This window comes from Otolemur garnettii, unplaced genomic scaffold (assembly GCF_000181295.1).
Source record: "Otolemur garnettii isolate 467f Iridium unplaced genomic scaffold, OtoGar3 scaffold00115, whole genome shotgun sequence".
Taxonomy (NCBI): domain Eukaryota; kingdom Metazoa; phylum Chordata; class Mammalia; order Primates; family Galagidae; genus Otolemur; species Otolemur garnettii.
The window spans coordinates 2625444-2644801 of NW_003852510.1; the positions used below are offsets into that span (position 1 = coordinate 2625444).

Below are 19358 nucleotides of genomic sequence, written 5' to 3' on the forward strand. Positions count from 1 at the left end.
AAAAAAAAAAAATGTAACTATGGGCCAGAGGTTTGTTTCATTTGGAAATTAAATGAGAGAAAAATAAAATATAGCAGATCACTACCCCATACTTTGCTTCTCCCACTGATATGCAAAGGATAGCAAATATCAAAACTAAGGGTTTGGACCAAAAGAGGATCATGTGGGCCATATTCTCCAAGGCTTACTTATAACTGGGTGTTTTGGACAAAGCAAGAAAGCTTCTTGGGGAAGGACTTCACATGACAAAAAAGGTCACATGAAATGAACAAACTTTGGAGTCTGGAGCTGATCTAGTGTGGGCTACGGTTAAAAGCACATTGTCTTACAGAAATAGCAGAAATAAGACTAACCAGAGAGAAATATTCTTTGATACTTATAATTTGTTAAGTAAAGCATATACCTAATCTCCATGCTTCTTATGATTCTTCTAGAAGTTACTTCCAGCTGTTTTCCGAAGAAAGCTTGAATTTCTTTTATTGGCAGAACACCTCCCTGGTGACATTCCAGAAAACATCTTCAAGGTGAGAGAGGACCCTGGGTCCTAGGCATGTGAGTTAATTGCCCAGGGTTGCAGTTAACTCAACAAGCAACTTCCAGGGTCACAGCAAAGATAGGTCTCCACAATGCTGGCTATACTTTGTTCTCAGGCAAGGCAAGGTAGAGGCCCCTATGAGGGAAGTTTAGAGGTAAACATCTGATTTAGAACTCTTGAGGTATTGTCCAGAAGTACTAAGTATAGCTAGAGATTAAAGATTTTTTCATTTTATGTAGAAGGAATATATAACTTGGATTTAAACTAAGGTGTTATGTTACCAGTAGATGGTAGGAAATATAAAGGGGAAAAAGAACTACTATTTGTCAATTGTCTTTTCTATAGCAGGAGCACTGACTGTGTTAGAACTAATCCTCACAACAACTTTCTGGGGGCAGATTCAAAATAATTCTTAACTGTATGTATATTGCACTTATCAGTTACTAAAGAAGTACCTGAGGTATGCTCTGAGGTTCAATACTTATTTTCAGCTCAGTGCCTGTAGCTCAGCAGCTAGGGTGCCAGCCACATATATCAGAGCTTGTGGGTTCAAATCCAGCCTGGGCCTGCCAAACAACAATGACAACTGCAACCAAAAAATAGCCGGGCGTTGTGGCAAGTGCCTGTAGTCCCAGCTACTTGGGAGTCTGAGGCAAGAGAATCACTTGAGCCCAAGAGTTGGAAGTTGCTGTGAGATGTGGCGCCACAGTACTCTTACCCAGGGCAACATAGTGAGACTGTCATAAAAAAAAATACTTACTTTCATTATGACCCTTCCACCAGATCATTAAAGATACATTCACAGCAAGATTTAAGTCACTTATATTGGGTCAAGAACTCATGGTCTTGGATCCATCTCTGAGGCTTAATACTTATTTTCATATAAGTATTTAAATACTTTCTTATTTTGTCCAAAACACCCAGTTATGAGTAAGCCTTGGAGAATATGGCCCACATGATCCTCTTTTGGTCCAAACCCCCATTTTTGATATTCACTATCCTTTGCATATCAGTGGGAGAAGCAAAGTAAGGGGGTAGGGATCTGCTTACGACCCTGCCACCAGTTAAACAAAGATACATTTACAGTAGTATTTAAGTCACTTGTATTGGGTCAAGGATTTGTAGTCTTGGCATCCACCCATTATGAGGCAGTTAATAAAGAGACCTCTCTGAGCACCATCTATAGCCATGGCATTTAAGAGTGGGAAATAACCTACTTCCCTACCCCCTTTCCTTCCTCTGCCCTCACCCTGCAACCGAGAATAGGATATAGAGGTTCTTACTTTTAAGGGCTTGGGAATGAAGGACTAATACACACATGATACATTTATATGCTAACTCATATGGTACTGACTTTAAGTCTGTTGAAGTTATGTGGGTTAGACATATTGGGAAAGGTTTTGTGAAAGGGTAAGGAATGAACTATGCCTTAAAGCATGACTAGGATTTATGCCAGGGGCTAAAAACCGGTATATAATTTTTTGTTGTTGTTTTGGGGGCTTTAGGGGGGTTTTTGAGTCAGAATTTCACTCTGTTGCCTTGGCTAGAGTACAGTAGCATCATCATAGCTCACAGCAACGTCAAAGTCCTGGGCTCTGGCAGTCCTCCTGCCTCGGCCTCCCAAGTAGCTGGGATTATAGGCATGCACCACCATGCCTGGCTAATATTTCTATTTTTAGTAGAGACAGGGTCTCACTCTTGCTCAGGCTGGTCTTGAACTCCTGACTTCAAGTGATCCTCCTGCCTCAGCCTCCCAAAGTGCTAGGATACTGGTGTGAGGAGCTGTGCCTGGCCCTGTTATGTAATGTTCTTTAAAAAGTTGACTTTAAATGCCTTTAGAAGGGCATAATGTCTTACTTGCCTGATCTATGAGTTTGCAATCCTTGATGTAGATCCCCCAAACACTGGGCAATTGAATTAATCTCCCTTAGCCTCAATCCCATTTGTAAAATGGGATAATAGTAGTGTCTTCCTCTTAAAGTTGTTTTAAGGGGCTCGGCGCCTATAGCTCAACCGGCTAAGGCACCAGCCATGTACACCTAAGGTGGCGGGTTCGAATCCCCAGCCCGGACCCGCCAAACAATGACGGCTGCAACCAAAAAATAGCCAGGCGTTGTGGCGGGCGCCTGTGGTCCCAGCTACTTGGGAGGCGGAGGCAGGAGACTCGCTTGAGCCCAGGAGTTGGAGGTTGCTGTGAGCTGTAATGCCACGGCACTCTACCCAGGGGGACAGCTTGAGGCTCTGTCTCAAAAAAAAAAAAAAAAAAAAGTTGTTTTAAGGGTTAATTTGATTTTTCTATATAAAGGGCCTAGAATAGTGTCTGGCTAGAGTAACTACTATAGAAGTGTTTGCTACTGGTACTATTTTATATAAATAAATATGTATATATTTACATATACATATAGAGAGAGAAAGAAAGAGAGGCCGGGGGGCTGAAAAAAAAGAAAACATCGAAGCATATAAGGGATAACATCCTAGACATGCCCAGCATCCGTCCCTCTCTTCGTCCTCCAGGAGCTGTATGAGACCTTAGCACAAGGCACAGTAGGCCCTGTGTCTGACGGAACTCAGAGGAGGGAGAGCTGGACTCTGCAGCTCAGCTCTGAAGCTGTCTCTCTGCTCTGGGATCTTCTGAGGCAGGCTCCCCAGCCAGCGCAGGCTCTGCTGGAACTCCTGCTCGGGGAGGATGACGGCACTGGTGTCTGTCACCAGCCTCTGCAGAATGCACTAGTGGACCTCATTCGAAAGGCTCTACCAACTTTGCAGGGCTCTGACCCAGGGGCCCCCGGGGTAGTAGATGCCATCTATGGAGCCCTGCGGACTTTGCGTTGCCCGGCAGAGCCCCTTGGGATTGAGTTCCGTCTCCTGTGTGAGGAGCTGCTGGAGGCCTGCAGGGCTGAGGGGAGTCCCCTGCAAGAGGAGCGGCTGCTCAGCTGCCTGCTGCACAAGGCTGGCCGGGGACTAGTGTCCCTGTATGGCCATACCTACGCAGAGAAGGTCACAGAAAAGCTACCAAGGGCCATAACCTCGGGAAAAGGTATGTGCTTTTCCTTGTGTTTTGGTAAATCCAGTATGCCCAACATCTCTCTCCCTAGATGGGTGGTTTCCATGTTGCTTAGGACATCTAACAGGCGAGGCTAAGCAAAAATAGATAAGGTGTTCTTTGGTAAAAATACAGATTTTCTAGTGTTAGAGCTGGTGGGGGGAAAATAAAGTAATAGCAAGGGCAGGAAAGAACTTTTAGAAGCAACTGAGAGACATAAAGACATTTGGCTCGGTGCCTGTGCCTCAAGCGGCTAAGGCCCCAGCCACATACACCTGAGCTGGTGGGTTCGAATCCAGCCCGGCCTGCCAAACAACAATTACAGTTGCAACCAAAAAATAGCCGGGCGTTGTGGCGGGCACCTGTAGTCCCAGCTAGTGGGAGGCAGAGGCAGGAGAATCACTTCAGCCCAGGAGTTGGAGGTTACTGTGAGCTATGATGCCGTGGCACTCTACCTAGGGCAACAGCTTGAGGCTCTATCTCAAAAAAAGAGAGAGAGAGATAAAGACTTTTTCTTTTCTTTTCTTTTCTTTTTCTGAGGCAGAATCTCACTCTATTGCCCTGAGTAGAATGCTGTGGTATCATAGCTCATCATACTTAAAGCTCCTGGGCTGAAGTGATCCTTGCCTCAGCCTCCTAAGTAGCTGGGACTATAGGTACCTACCACAATGCCCAGCTAGTTTTTAGAGACAGGGTCTCACTCTTGTTCAGGCTTGTTTCAAATCTACCCACCTCAGCCTCCCAGAGTGCTGGGATTTCAGATGTGAGCCACTGTGCCTGGCCTGACACATAGAGACTTTTTAAGATAAACTTTGGAAAAGCTGACTTACAAGAGCAAACTCTTACACTACTTGCTTTTTCAAATGGGCTCTTGCTGAGAAAAGAAGAGCTCTTGGTTTCCTCATAACCCTGTCTGCTTTGATGTTCAGTCTCGCTGGATCACCTGGACCCTGGGCAGGCAATGCTAGCCGTGTTCTCCAACCCTGACCCTGCCCAGGCCTGGAAAGTGGCCTATTTCTACTGCCTGAGCAACAGCAAGCACTTCCTGGAGCAGATCCTGGTAAGTTGCGCTTTATTATCCACCATCACAGAAGTACCCTGGGATTCCCCCCAGGCTTCCTTTCTCTGCCACTCACTTAACCAATGCAAAGCAGTCTAATTAGTAACAAGTCGTTTGGTTCTGTCCGTCCCACAGTCCCAGAGGAAAGGAGGCTCTGAGAATCAACACCGTTCATTCTTATAGTTGCGGTCACTTTATGTTGGTCTTTTAGCAGGAACTAAAATGCTGGATTTGTGTACGCTTTCTGGAGGGTAGGAGAAAGAAAAGACAGTGGCAGCAAGATGCTGACAAGGGAATTTAATTCCATTTCCCAACCTTCTCCTTCCAGATTACAATTGAGCTTCAGCTTAATTTGATAGGTTTTTTATTAATCTCAACCTGTGTGTCAATTGCCATTCTAGGAGCTGGGGCTAGCACAGAAGTCAGTCCCTGCTTTCAAGGAACTTGCTGTCTGGTGTCTTCATAAAAGTTTATTTTATTCAACTGCCACTTCTGTTACCAGATTTAAAAGCTTCTTATATTGGGCGGTGCCTGTGGCTCAAAGGAATAGGGCACCGGCCCCATATACTGGAGGTGGAGGGTTGAAACCCGGCCCCAGCCAAAAAAAAAAAAAACAAATAAAATCTTCTTATATTTTTTTTTCTTGGATACAGGGTCTCACTCTGTCACCTCAGCGAGAGTATAGTGCCCTCAAACCCCTAGTCTCCTCCTTCTTCAGCCTCCAGAGTAGCTGATTCTTCTATATTTTGTAGAGATAGAGTCTCATTCTTGCCTAGGCTAACTTCTTTTCTTAATAACCAATAAGCTAGAACTCATTCTTTCTAGTCCACACAGCTACCTAAAGCAGCCTCTTTTGGTTTACAGTTAACAGCACTAATACTGTTGAAAGAAGAAGACTTCCCAAGTCTCAGCCGCCTGCTAGATAGAGAATTCAGGCCTCTCAGTCGTCTGCTCGTGCTCCTGGGCTGGACACACTGCCAGAGCCTAGAATCAGCCAAGAGGCTGCTCCAGGCGCTGCACAGGACCCAGGTAAGCTCACCTGCATCCCACGCTGCTCTGGAAGTGACTGCCATGAAGCTTTGGGCTTACATAAAAGGCACAGTCCTAAAGTTGGCCACAAACTCTGACCTCAGGTGCCTGAGTTAGCATCTCTTTCTTCTCCCATATCAAATAGGACCAAGGCTGTGGTGAGCTCCTCAAGGATGCCTGTGATGGGTTGTGGACCCACCTAGAGGTCCTGGAGTGGTGTGTTCAGCACAGCAGGTATGGCCCGTGCAGTCAGCCCCTTCCCACCATCAGACACATTTCACCCTGTGCCCCATGTGTGGCCATTTCATTATCCACATAAATGCTTTGGGTTGAAATGTTGACCTGCTACTACTAATTGTTGCAAATATTGAAACAGGAAGGAAACATAAGTAATGATTGTCTTCACCAAGGCCAGCAGGTCACAGCTAACGGGTAGTTTTAGGATGGCAATAATGAAAAAGAATAATAGGTCTCATTTCCTGAGCCCTTACTATACACCAGGCATTACTCCAAGCTCTTACATGGATGATTTCACTTACGCCTCACAATAACCCTGTGAGGTTGATACCAATATTATCCTCATTGTAAAGGTGGGCCAGCTGAAGTCCAGAGATTGTAAATAACTCAGCCAAAGTCACACACAGCTAGTAAATGTCATCCACATTCTTAGTCATATGTTATCCTGGATCACGCTTTTTTTTTTTTTACAGTACTAGTAGGCTTTTATTTATTTTACTTACTTATTTATTTATTTATTTTTGCATTTTTTGGCCGGGGCTGGGTTTGAACCAGCCACCTCTGGTATATGGGGCCAGTGCCCTACTCCTTTGAGCCACAGGCACTGCCCAGTAGTCTTTTATTGTTAATACCTATTATGCCATAAATTCATAGGGGAAAGGTTCCAGTAGCTCAGGGAGGCACCTTACCATTGAATGTAACAAAGGTTTGTATGACTGTTATGGCATGAATTCATGGGCAATAGGTTCTAGCACCTTATGTTACTGTTACATGGGCTCTCTTGGTTACCATATGTGCTATGCTGAACACCTATGATGCCATGAATTCCTGGGGAATAAATAGATTCCAGCACCTAATGTTATGGTTACCTTGGTTCTCTTGGTTCTCCTGTGTGCTATACTGTCTGCCTATAATGCCATGAATTCATGGGAGTGGGCACCCAGGGAGTGGGTTCCGGGAGCTCAGGTTCCTTTCTATTGGTTCTCACAAAGTAGGCTTCTCTGGGTGGAGCAGCCTGGCGCTTCAGTTGAACCCAGATACCTTTCTCTTTGGCTTCCTTCTTTTTCTGATCATTTTCCTTTATGCGTTTTAGGAAGCTATCTCAGCTCTTAGAGTGCTTAATATGCTTAATACAAACATTAATCCTCTTGGCAAGAATCTTTCCTTTAGCTTGTTTATTTACAACAATGCCAACAGCATGCTGGGTAACACTGTAAACTCTTCCAGTTTTGCCCTGGTAACATTTGTGTGGCCTGCCTTTTTGAACAGTACCCATTCCCTTGATGTCTACAATATCACCTTTCTTGTAGATTTGCATATATGTGGCCAAAGGAACAACTCCATGTTTTCTTTTTTTTTGGTTTTTTTGTTTGTTTGTTTGTTTGTTTTTTGAGACAGAGTCTCACTTTGTTGCCTTTGGTAGAGTGCTGTGGCATTACAGCTCACAGCAACCTCAAACTCTTGGGCTTAAGCAATTATCTTGCCTCAGCCTCCTAAGCAGCCAGGACTATGTATACCCGCCACAATGCCGCCTGGCTATTCTCCTATTGCAGTTGTCATTGTTGTTTTTTTTTTTATTTGAGACAGAGCCTCAAGCTGTCCCCTTGGGTAGAGTGCTGTGGCATCACAGCTCACAGCAACCTTCAACTCCTGGGCTCAAGCGAGTCTCTTGCCTCAGCCTCCCAAGTAGCTGGGACCACAGGTGCCCACCACAATGCCCGGCTATTTTTTGGTTGCAGTCATCATTGTTGTTTGGTGGGCCCAGGCTGGATTCGAACCCGCCACCTTAGGTGTATGTGGCTGGTGCCTTAGCCACTTGAGCCTGTCGTTGTTTAGCCGGCCCAAGCCAGGCTCAAAGACACCAGCTTCAGTGCATGTGGCCTGCACTGTAACCACTGTGCCACAGGCACCGAGCCAACTCCATGTTTTCTGAAAGGCCTAGAGAACATGCATCAGGTGCCTCTCCTCTTTCCCTTTGTGTTTGTCATTTCGGTGAATTACTGGTATCTCCAGCCAAAGAAAAGCTGAGCACACTTTTATTCAGCATATGCTGATAGAACTGTGTGTGTGCAAGGCCCTGCATTTCCTGATAACTTAGCCTAGATCTGGCTTCCTGTCTCGTTCCTCTCACACCTCACGTGCCACCTTCAGGACAGCACGTCCTGAAATAGAAAAGGCAGAGGAAGAAATAGCAAGGGGCCCTTACTCAAAGCCAGGGAAGCGTGTGTTAGTTTGAAGGTAGGGAGAGTAAAGAAATTAGAAATTTAATCTACAGGACCTTTCTAGACCCTATTGACCAGAAAGGTCTTTTCTAGGTCCTTTCTAGACAAACCAAGCTGATGAGATGAATGTACATCTCTGAGGATAAATAAATGTTACTGTCTATCCCAGAACAGCTAAAATTTAGTGTTTGGGGAAGTGAAACCTTCAGTGTTATAGGCAGAAGAGGAAAAACAGAGGGAATGGGCTTTCAACGAGGCAATAATATAAACTTCCTCCCTTTTATCCTCTCAACTTTCCCTTTCAGCAACCCCATACCAAAGAGAGATCTCTTGTGTCATTTACATGGTGGAGACAGCCACTCAGTCCTCTACACGCTGCATCACCTTACAAACCTTCCAGCCCTCAGGGAGGAAGATGTTCTCAAGCTCTTACAGAAGGTGCCAGCTGAGAACCTCCAGCAAGAACATGGTGAGTTGATAATGGGGGCACTCGGCCTTAGGACAATCTTGCATGGATTTCTTCCAGCATAAGATTAATCTAGATCAGTGGTTTTCAACCTTTTTTTGCTTGTCTGTTTGTTTTTTGCAGTTTTGGGCCAGGGCTGGGTTTGAACCACCTCTGGCATATGGGGCCAGCGCCCTACTCCTTTGAGCCATAGGTGCCACCCGGTTTTCAACCTTTTTAATGCCGTGACCGTTTAATACAGTTCCTCATGTTGTGGTGACCCCCAACCATAAAATTATTTTCACTGCTACTTCATAACTGTAATTTTACTACTGTTATGAATCTTATGAATCGTGCCCTGTGAAAGAGTAGTTCAACCCCAAAGGGGTCGCAACCCACAGGTTGAGAACCGCTGATCTAGATGTTATTACTGAGATTTATCAAGAGTGGGGGGCTAGCAGGTATCCTCAAAATGAGCTCTGTTTGTCCTAATCGGATTATGGGATGCAGGGAGGGGCATTCCTTTCCTTTCTTGGCGAGCTGGAGGGAATCCCATGAGCACATTCCCACATTCTCTGATCCTGTAGAACCATCTCAGGAACCACTAGTATACTCCTTCCAATGAATCAAAATTAGGATCTGCCTTAGGAATACACAGCACTGTTACTGTCTGTGTTTATACAAATTCTTGGAGAGTCGCGTCATGCTTCGTAAGCTTTCTCAGAATACATTTTGAGCCTTCCTTCCCTCCTATATCTGCTTCATAGGCCAGGAAACAGATCAAGAGTTTAGAAGAACGATAACAAAGACTTAGTTTAGCCTTAGATTTTGACTTAAATTCAAGACCCCATTAAGAAGCTTGCTTTGGGGCTGGGAGTGGTGGCTCACACCTGTAATCCTAGCACTCTGGGTGGCTGAGGTGGGTGGATCACTTGAGCTCACAAGTTAGAGACCAGCCTGAGTAAAAGCGAGACCCCATCTCTACTAAAAATAGAAAAACTGAGGCAAGAGTATTGCTTGAGCCCTGGAGTTAGAGGTTGCTGTGAGCTATGACACCATGGTACTCTACCTGGGGCAATAGCTTGAGATCTATCTTTAAAAAAAAAAAGAAGCTTGCTTTTTTTATCTTACTTTTAATTGACAAATGATAATTTTATCTATTTATGGGATACAATGTGGTATTTTGATACACGTATGCATTATGGAAGAAGTCTTTTCTTTTTACCCTCAAAAATCGTATCATTGTATAGTCACAACCTGCCACACAGGTCAAGGACACTTGCCTTTTTTTTTGAGACAGTCTCACCATGTCACCCTCAGTAAAGTGCTATGGCATCACAGCTCACAGCAACCTCAAACTCTTGGGCTTAAGTGATTCTCTTGCCTCAGCCTCCCAAGTAGCTGGGACTACAGGTGCCCACCACAATGCCCAGCTATTTTTTGGTTGTAGTTATCATTGTTGTTTAGCAGGCCCGGGCCGGGTTTGAACCCACCAGCCCGGGTGTATGGTTAGCACCCTAACCATGGAGCTACAGGCACCAAGCCGGACCCTTGTCTTAGAGAGACACAAACTTTCTCATACAGCAGTACAGGTTTACCAGCCTAGATACTGCTGTCATTGATTTTTCAAAATAACCTACTACAAATTGGAAAAACCAGTGTTATTATTCCATTTTTTTCCCCTAGAAATATAGGCAGCTTGTTTAGCAGATTTCCTAAAGGAACTAGAAGTATGGCTTCTATGAGTGAGTATAAAAACTTTCAGAAGGAATATGGTATTTTATTTTACACTTTTTTTATTTTTGAAACAGAGTCTTACCCTATGCCCTGGGCAGAGTGCCCTGAAGTAGCTCACAATAACCTCAAACTTTTAGGCTCAAGTGATCCTCTTGCCTCAGCCTCCTGAGTAACTGTAGGTGCCTGCCACAACTCCCAGCTAATTTTTCTATTTTTGGTAGAGACAGGGTCTCGCTTTTGCTCAGGCTGGTCTTGAACACCTGAGCTCATGTAATCCACCTGCCCCACCCTCCCAAAGTGCTAGGATTACAGGCATGAACCACTGTGTCCAGACAGAGTATGGTATTATAACTAACTCTGGATAACCCCATGGGATACACTTGGAATTGAAGTTGGAAAAGGCAAAACAGGGTCAATAATAGGGCCAGGACTAGGGTGAGGCAAGAGAGGATTAAAGATATAAAAGTTAAGGAGACACTCAATCTGATGTGTTTGCAGAGGCCAAGACCTATATAGAAGGGAAGTCATTGGGGAAAGGAAATGAAGGGGACTGAAAGTTGGTACTGACCAGAGGGAAAGGCCTGGGATGGACTCAGATCAGGTTGACAGAAAGGAGAGAGGGGAAGATCCTACAACCACAGTGTCTCTGTACATCAGTCATATTTGCAGCCCATGCCTGAAAGAATTACTCAATTTCTTCCTGTTTCTTTTTATAATTCAGTTTCATCTGATGCCCCAGTCCCTGAGCACCTGAGTCAGTGTCAGACCCTCACACTGTATCAGGGCTTCTGTGCCATGAAGTATGCCATCTATGCCATCTGTGTGAACTCACACCAGCACTCTCAGTGTCAGGACTGCAAGCACGGCCCCTCTGAGGACAAGGCCTCAGCTGTGGAGCCAGCGGTTGACTCTCTTTCCTCCCCAGGTACAGTGCTCCCCCATCCCTGGCATAAGCTGATGACAGCCTCACCCCGTGAGTGCTTTGTGTGGTTATCCTCTTTCATCAGGATTGGGAAGGGGAGTGGCCTTGATTTTATGGTGCCCAGGAATAATTTCATCCATTTATCACATCAAAGAGACATGGAGAAAGCCAGAGACTACATAAATTTTAATGGATTCTGAGCACTTACTGCAGTGTTTTCCAGATTCTTTTTTTCTTTAACTACAATCCACCTGCCACTCCAGTTTACTCCTCATGTGTGATTCGTGTGTTTACATATGTATGTGTGTATATACAGCATGCCAAAAGAATGCGTACACAATTTAAGATAGGAAAAACTGTATTAAAATTGTAATACTCAAGTCATATATTTATAAGACTTCTGTAATTATAACAGATGCAAGATACAGTATATAAGATAACAAGCATTATTGGTATATATTGAGTATTATAATTTTAATACCCTCTGAGGGTACCAAAAAATGTATACCCATTTTAAACTATGTTATCTATGTATTACTTTTTGAAGCTGAACTGAAGGTAGTGTTGCTGACAAGCGTACCAGACATGCTATTTTACTTGCAATTCAGACACTTTGGGGGGATAATCAACTTTATTTCCATCAAGATTGTTAAAATATGTATACATTTTTTTGATGTCCTCTCTCTATATATACTGAAACCAAGTCTATTTTTGTTTGTTCTTTTGAGACAGAGTCTCACTCGTCACCCTGGATAGAGTGCTGTGTCATCATCCTGGCTCACAGCAACCTCAAACTATTGGGCTGGAACAATCCTCCTGCCTTAGCCTTGAGAATAACTGGAACTACAGTACCTGCCACAACACCCAGCTAATTTTTCTATTTTTTAGTAGAGAAGGAGTCTCCCTCTTGCTCAGCCTGACCTCAAGCAATTCACCTACCATGGCCTCCCAGAGCCCTAAGATTACAGGCATGAGCCACCACACCTGAACTGAAACCAAGTTTTAAAGAACTATAATTACTCTTCCAAACAGAGCACACTCTTGATTTTTCTGTTCTGTTTCACTTTTTTTTTTTTTTTTTTTGAGACAGAGTCTTACTTTGTGGCCCTAGGTAGAGTGCTGTGGCATCACAGCTCACAGCAACCTCAAACTCTTGGGCTTAAGCGATAATCTTGCTTCAGTCTCCCGAGTAGCTGGGACTACAGGTGCCTGCCACAATGGCCTGCTATATTTTTGTTTTTAGCAGGCAAGAGCTGGGTTCGAACCCACCAGCCCTAGTGCATGTGGCCAGCACACTACCCACTGAGCTACAGGTGCCACCCCCATTTCACTTTTTTTAATGTAGCCTCTAAGTTGATTTCATAGGCACATCCTTCAAGATGAAAAATACCAACCTAATATCCCACCCTCTCTCATTTTTCTTAATAATTTATGATACCGGCTCAGTGCCTGTGGCTCAAGTGGCTAAGGCGCCAGCCACATACACCTAATGTGGCGGGTTCAAATCCAGCCTGGGCCTGCCAAACAACATTGATGGCTGCAACCAAAAATAGTAGCCAGGCATTGTGGTAGGCGCCTGTGGTCCCAGCTACTTGGGAGGCTGAGGTAGGAGACTCGCTTGAGCCTAGGAGTTGGAGGTTGCTGTGAGCTTATGCCACGGCACTCTACCCAGGGGGACAGCTTCAGGCTCTGTCTCCAAAAATAATAATAATAATAATAATTTATGAGGGCGGCCCCTGTGGCTCAAAGGAGTAGGGCGCCAGCCCCATATGCTGGAGGTGGTGGGTTCAAACCCAGCCCTGGCCAAAAACCGCAAAAAAAAAAAAAAAATAATAATAATAATAATAATAATTTATGATACCTGGCTGAGCATGGTGACTCACACCTATAATCCTAGCACTGTGGGAAGCCAAAGCAGATGGATTGTTTGAGGTCAGGAGTTCTTCGAGACCAGCCTGAGCAAGAATGAGACCCTGTCTCTACTAAAAATAGAAAATTAGCTGGGTATAGTGGTGCATACGTGTCGTCCCAGTTACTTGGAAGGGTGAGGCAAGAGGACTTCTCAAGCCCAGAAATCTATGAGCTAAGATGCCACAGTACTCTACCAAGGGTGACAGAGTGAGACTCTGTCTCAAAAAAAAAAAAAAAAACTTATGATTCCTTAACTTGCTTTCTTTGTCTAGTGGTAAGTTATTGCTCTCTCCTAGATTTGGAATAGACCTTCACCTCTGAGCATGGTCGTTTTTTGGCTATTCAGAGATCTAGGGGCCTAAGGTAACATTAAAAAGACAGAAGCAAAAAAAAGAGAGTTCAGTCAGCTGTACTTCTAGTTAAAGTACCAAAATCTTTGTGCAAGTCATGAGGAGACACGCCGAGCTATCTCTCTTATTATTCTGTCAAAAAATAAATGAACTAAAAGGTGTGAGAACATTTGACTCTGGCAAATGATGTTTCTAACGTTTGCACTCTCTATCGTGATCTGGCCTCTTCCCTTCTACTGATTCTGTAGGTGCTTCAAATCTCTTCTCAACCTACCTGGCCAAGTGTCAACAGTATCTGTGCAGTGTTCCTGATTCTCTGTGCCTGGAACTTCTAGAAAATATTTTCTCATTGCTCTTCATCACCTCTGCTGATCTCTACCCAGAGCCTCACCTACCTGAGGATTACGCTGAGGATGATGACATAGAGGGGAAGGGCCTCTTGGGTTTGAGGTCCCCATCAGAGAGCCCTCAGCACACAGCACAGCCAGAGCGGAAGTCTGAACGGGCTTCCCTGGGCACCCCCGGGAGCCTTGCTTATACAATGCCAAGCTATCTGAAGGCAGAGCCAACGGACAGCTACCAAGGGCCTCCTGGGCACAGCTTTTTGGACCTAAAGCACTTTACTAGTGGTGTCAGTGGGTTCCTGGCTGATGAATTTGCAATAGGGGCCTTCCTCAAGCTTCTCCAAGAACGGCTGGATGAGATCAGCAGCCACGACCCTCCTGAGAAGCCAAAGTTGCCAGAAGGCCAGAGCTACTCGGGAAGCAGAGATGGACTGCAGAGCCGCTTGCACCGGTTTTCCAAGGTCCTCTCTGAGGCCCAGTGGAGATACAAGGTGGTAACAAGCACCCAGGGCTCAGGTGAGAGGAGGGAGCAGAACTGGGGGGTCCAGAAGGCGGGGAAGAAGAAAAAGCCCAGAAATGTGAGCGATAGCTAGGAGTACATGGGAGCCATACCATAACTCAGGTCATATCACCGTAGCAACCAGTGTCAGAACACTGGGGATTGCTCCATGTCTCCGAGCCCAATGCAAACCTTCCCCTTTCTATTAACCCAAGAAGTGGGTCCGATCAAAGTGATCACTCTTCTGTGTATCCCACTGGGTTTGCTGTTTCAGAGGAGCAACCTTCCCGAAGATACCGACCTGTCACCATACGGCACTCCAGCCTCCGCCGGGTTCGTAGAACCAGAAGGAGCCGGACAGGTAACCTGAAGCTCTCTCCCCATGCCTTGCGCCCATGCACTAGGCAAGTGGTAATATTGCCCCTTGTCTAATAGTCTTTAAGATAGAGCACGTGGTCAAAACAAAGTTTTATTTGATTATCCTAGTCCAGCTCCCCCAAGGTAACCCTTGTTTATAGCTTCTTAATATACTTCCAGAAATTTTACATGCAGTGCAAACATATATAGCCTTTTATATATACACATATGTCATACTATATGTTGAGAACAAACTTCTTTCACTTACCATTTTAAAGGCTGCTTAGTATTCCACTGTCATATATATATACCATCCATGGAAATTTGTTTCCAGTTTTTACTATTGTAAATAATGCTGCAGTAACGACCATATCCCTGTCTGTCCATACTTGTGTGCAGACTTCCTAGCAGTAGAATCACTAGGCCAAAGAAATACGGATATAGGCTCAGCGCTTGTGGCTCAAGCAGCTAAGGCGCCAGCCACATACACCTGAGTTGGTGGGTTCGAATCCAGCCCGGGCCCGCCAAACAACAATGACGGCGGCAACCAAAAAAATAGCTGGGCATTGTGGTAGGCACCTGTAATCCCAGCTACTTGGGAGGCAGAGACAGGAGACTAGCTTGAGCCCAGGAGTTGGAAGTTGCTGTAGCTGTGATGCCATGGCACTCTACCCAGGGCAACAGCTTGAGGCTCTGTCTCAAAAAAAAAAAAAAAACAAAAAACAGAAATACAGATATAAAGTATAGACAGATATTAGCCAACTGCCTAAAAAAAGGTAAATCAATTTATTTCTACCAGCTGTTCTTGATTGCCTCTTTGTACATCCACTCATCAACAATGAGTAGTACCAGTATCAGATTTTAAAAATCTTTAGCAATATAATTAATATAATAATGATGCCTCATTGCTTTAATAGTAATTTTTTAAGTCGTCTTTGTATATATTTGTTGGTCATTTATATTTATATGTATTTTTCTATAAACTACCTAATCATGTCTAAGGTCCGTTTTTCTATTGGGTTCTCTTTCTCATTGAATTGTCAAAGCTCTGTAGACATTAAGGAAACATTTTGTCATTATGTACTTTAGTTCTTCCCATATTTTGTCATTTGACTCTGTTTATTGATTTTTCTTAGAGGAGTCTAATGCATGCACATGAAAGAGGAGAATTAAAGTATTATTTTGTATTTTTTTTTTTTTTTTGAGACAGTCTCACTCTGCCATCCTGGGTAGAGTGCCATGGCATCATAGCTCATAGCAACCTCCAACTCTCGGGCTCAAGTGATTCTGTTACCTCAGCCTCCCAAGTAGCTAGGATTACAGGCACCCTCCACAGTACCTGGTTATTTTTAGAGACAAGAGTCTCACTCTGGCTCGGACTGGTCTTGAACTCATGAGCTTAAGCAATCCACCTACCTCAGCTTCCCAGTGTGCAAGAATTATAGGTGTGAGCCACTGTGCCCAGCTATTTTTAATTTTATTTATTTATTTATTTATTTATTTATTTTTGAGACAGAGACAACTCACTCTGTGGCCTAGGCTAGAGTGCTATGGCATTAGCTTAGCTCACAGCTACCTCAAATTCTTGGGCTCAAGCAATCCTCCTGCCTCAGCACTCCAAGTAGCTGGGACTACAGGCAAAATGCCCAGCTAGTTTTTCCATTTTTAATAGAGACAGGGTCTCACTCTTACTCAGGCTAATCTCGAACTCCTGAGCTCAGGCAATCCACCCATCTTGGCCTCCCAGAGTACTAGCATTATAGGCATGAGCCTTCTCACCCGGCCTGCAGTATTAAAGTTTTGGGGTTTTTTTTTCTGAAACAGAATCTCACTTTGTCACCCTGAGTAGAGCACTGTGGCATCACAGCTCACTGCAACCTCAAACTCTTGGGGTCAAGTGATTCTCTTGCCTTACCCTCCCATGTAGCTGGGACTACGGGTGCCCACCACAACACCCAGCTAATTTTTTTAGAGATGGGGGGGTCTTACTCTGTCTCAGGCTGGTCTCAAACCTATGAGCTCAGGCAATCCACCAGCCTCAGCCTCCCAGAGTGCTAGGATCATAGGTGTGAACCACTGCACCCAGCCCTAAAGTTTTTAGTAATCAAATTTCCATTATGGCTTTTGGTACATACACTACAAACATATGTAGCCTTTTAAATAATTAGCAGGAATTCATGAGGTTTTTCCTAAAGAATACTAGGTATCTTTAGGGAGGTGAATGAGGCATAAACCAGGCCTTTGCCTTCAAAGAGTTTATAACTTACCTGCGTAGACAGCACATCCACTGTCTTCTCCCTCTAACCCCCCCCCGATCTTGGCTTTCAAACCACAGTCACACCTCCTACACTGTATGGAGTTGATTTTCTCTGTTCTTCCTAATACCTCTAGATGGCCGGGACAGAGGTTCCAACCCATCTCTGGAAAGTACAAGTAGTGAGCTGAGCACAAGTACATCAGGTATGTGGGTCTCCACCAGGTGCCACTTCAAGCAGCTTTGCCATGGTAGAGAGTTGCCTGCACCATGGTATGAGAACCAGGACTGAGCGGTTCATGCCTGTGTTTCACATGGCGGGTTCTGCAGATGCCCAAACAGATTTCATCTGGGAAAGGGGAAAAAGCTGTTTCACTTTCACTCAAGTAGCCCATCAGCAAAGAGAAGGAGAAGTAAATACCCAAGGGAGGTGCTGGGTACCACTTCTTGTATTCAGAGAAGATAACATAATTTTGCTCTTCATTTGAGTAAAAATCAAGACCCACTTACAGAAAAGGATACTGAGGAGAGAAGAGCATTGGTAGGAGGTGGCTGCAGAATAACGTTTCCTCAGATGCCCTCACTTCTCCAGACCGTACGTTCTTGTGTCCCGACAGAGGGAAGTCTGAGTGCTGTATCTGGGCAGAGGGAGCTGGATGGCCGGCTACAGCCCCAACCTCAAAGTTCACTTATCCCCATGATGTTCTCCCCACCCGAGTCACTGCTGGCATCCTGCATCCTCCGAGGGAACTTTACAGAAGCCCATCAGGTGAAGGGGGGCTGGGCCATACCTTGTCATTCTAAAGATGCTGAGTCAGCTCCTAGCTGCCTGTGGTAAAGTTAGAGACTTGGGGGTCCACATGGAGCAGGAGAAGCAAGAGGGAGTTTCCCTGTGTGCAGGCCCAGTCCTCAGCATCACACATTTAACATAAACAGAGTCTTTTATAAAGTAGAAGCCATAATCCCACCACTGCAAAACATTGATATTTTTTTCTTTCTTTGTACTCCTCCTCTGAACACATACGTATCTTTCCTAGTTAAAAATTATGATGCAGACAATTGTCAGTAATATATAAAATGCCAGTTCAATATACAAGAAGCACAGGGAGCCAGCAAACTAGAATGTTTGTGTTCCTTAAGGAAGGTAGCCCAAGGGTCATCATCAAGAAGACTGAACCTGGCTCGGCACCTGTGGCTAAAATGGCTAAGGCACCAGCCACATACACCTAAGGTGGCGGGTTTGAATTCAGCCCGGGCACACCAAACAACAATGACGGCTGTGACCAAAAAATAGCCAGACATTGTGGCGGGCACCTGAGGTCCCAGCTACTTGGGAGGCAGAGGCAAGAGACTCACTTGAGCCCAGGAGTTGGAGGTTGCTGTGAGCTGTGATGCCAAGGCATTCTACCCAGGGGGACAGCTGGAGGCTCTGTCTCAAAAAAAAAAAAAAAGAAGACTGAACCTCTGTGAGCTTCAGTATCCTCATTTGAAAATTAGAGTTAAATAGGACACCTGCTCTTTCTATCTCAAGGAAATGTTAAGAGAATTATGTACAAACCGTGAGAAATACAAAAGTCCTCTATAATTACTTAAACTTAACAGCAGAAAATACTACTCTTCTAATTTGTAAAACTGTCTTGGTGTGTTTATGAGAGTCCCTCTACATGTAGGTTAGAATTTTCCTTTCATTCAGTTCAGTTGTGCAGGAATAAATCTAGGACAAATCTGGGTGATGGGATAATGTTGGCCTAATTTCCTCTGATCACTTTAGATGTCCTGCTTTAGTGATAGTGATATTATAGTTATGATCCTCAGGTAAGTAAGGATAGGACCCAGCCAGTCTCAAGGAAGTGGGCAGGAGTCCCGTGACACTTTAACCCTAAATGTCTTCAACTTCTGTCCTTGAGCCTTGATTTTTTTTTCTTCTTTTATTAAAGCCTTCTTTTTTAAATGTGGTTACAGAATGAGTTGTACAAAGAAACTCATTATAAGAAAATACAAAGAAAATAAAATTACTTTTAATCTTATTGCATGGAAAAACCAATATTAAAGATATAGTATATAGTTTATTTTGGGCCAATATTTTTCCAAGATATATATGGCTTTTATATAGCTGATATTCTGTATCTGAAACTTTATATCTTGTCTTTTTTACAATATAAACATATACCTTGTAACTTTGGTTTTAGTGACTTTACAATCGTCTGATCAATAGCTCCTTAATATTCAGACTACTTTCAACCTTGTAATAGTTGAAATCAATAATGCCTTTGGGCATTAAACCTTTTGAATTATTTCCTTAAGAAAGTTCTCATAAAAATAACTGGATCGGCTCGGCGCCTATAGCTCAACCGGCTAAGGCGCCAGCCACGTACACCTAAGGTGGCAGGTTCGAATCCCCAGCCCGGACCTG

General features: G+C 44.3%; 1 protein-coding gene across 1 annotated transcript in view; it reads left to right on the plus strand.

Moving 5' to 3' along the window:
* The window catches only part of ZFYVE26 (zinc finger FYVE-type containing 26), a 74890-nt gene that overhangs the window by 9392 nt on the left and 46140 nt on the right, over positions 1 to 19358 (plus strand). Inside the window, exons 4-14 of the mRNA XM_003797374.3 lie at positions 435 to 524; positions 3050 to 3572; positions 4508 to 4638; positions 5503 to 5667; positions 5813 to 5901; positions 8432 to 8595; positions 11030 to 11233; positions 13740 to 14351; positions 14609 to 14695; positions 17083 to 17151; positions 17563 to 17714. Coding sequence (XP_003797422.1) covers positions 435 to 524; positions 3050 to 3572; positions 4508 to 4638; positions 5503 to 5667; positions 5813 to 5901; positions 8432 to 8595; positions 11030 to 11233; positions 13740 to 14351; positions 14609 to 14695; positions 17083 to 17151; positions 17563 to 17714 — 2286 coding nt within the window. The remainder of the gene's footprint in view (positions 1 to 434; positions 525 to 3049; positions 3573 to 4507; positions 4639 to 5502; positions 5668 to 5812; positions 5902 to 8431; positions 8596 to 11029; positions 11234 to 13739; positions 14352 to 14608; positions 14696 to 17082; positions 17152 to 17562; positions 17715 to 19358) is intronic.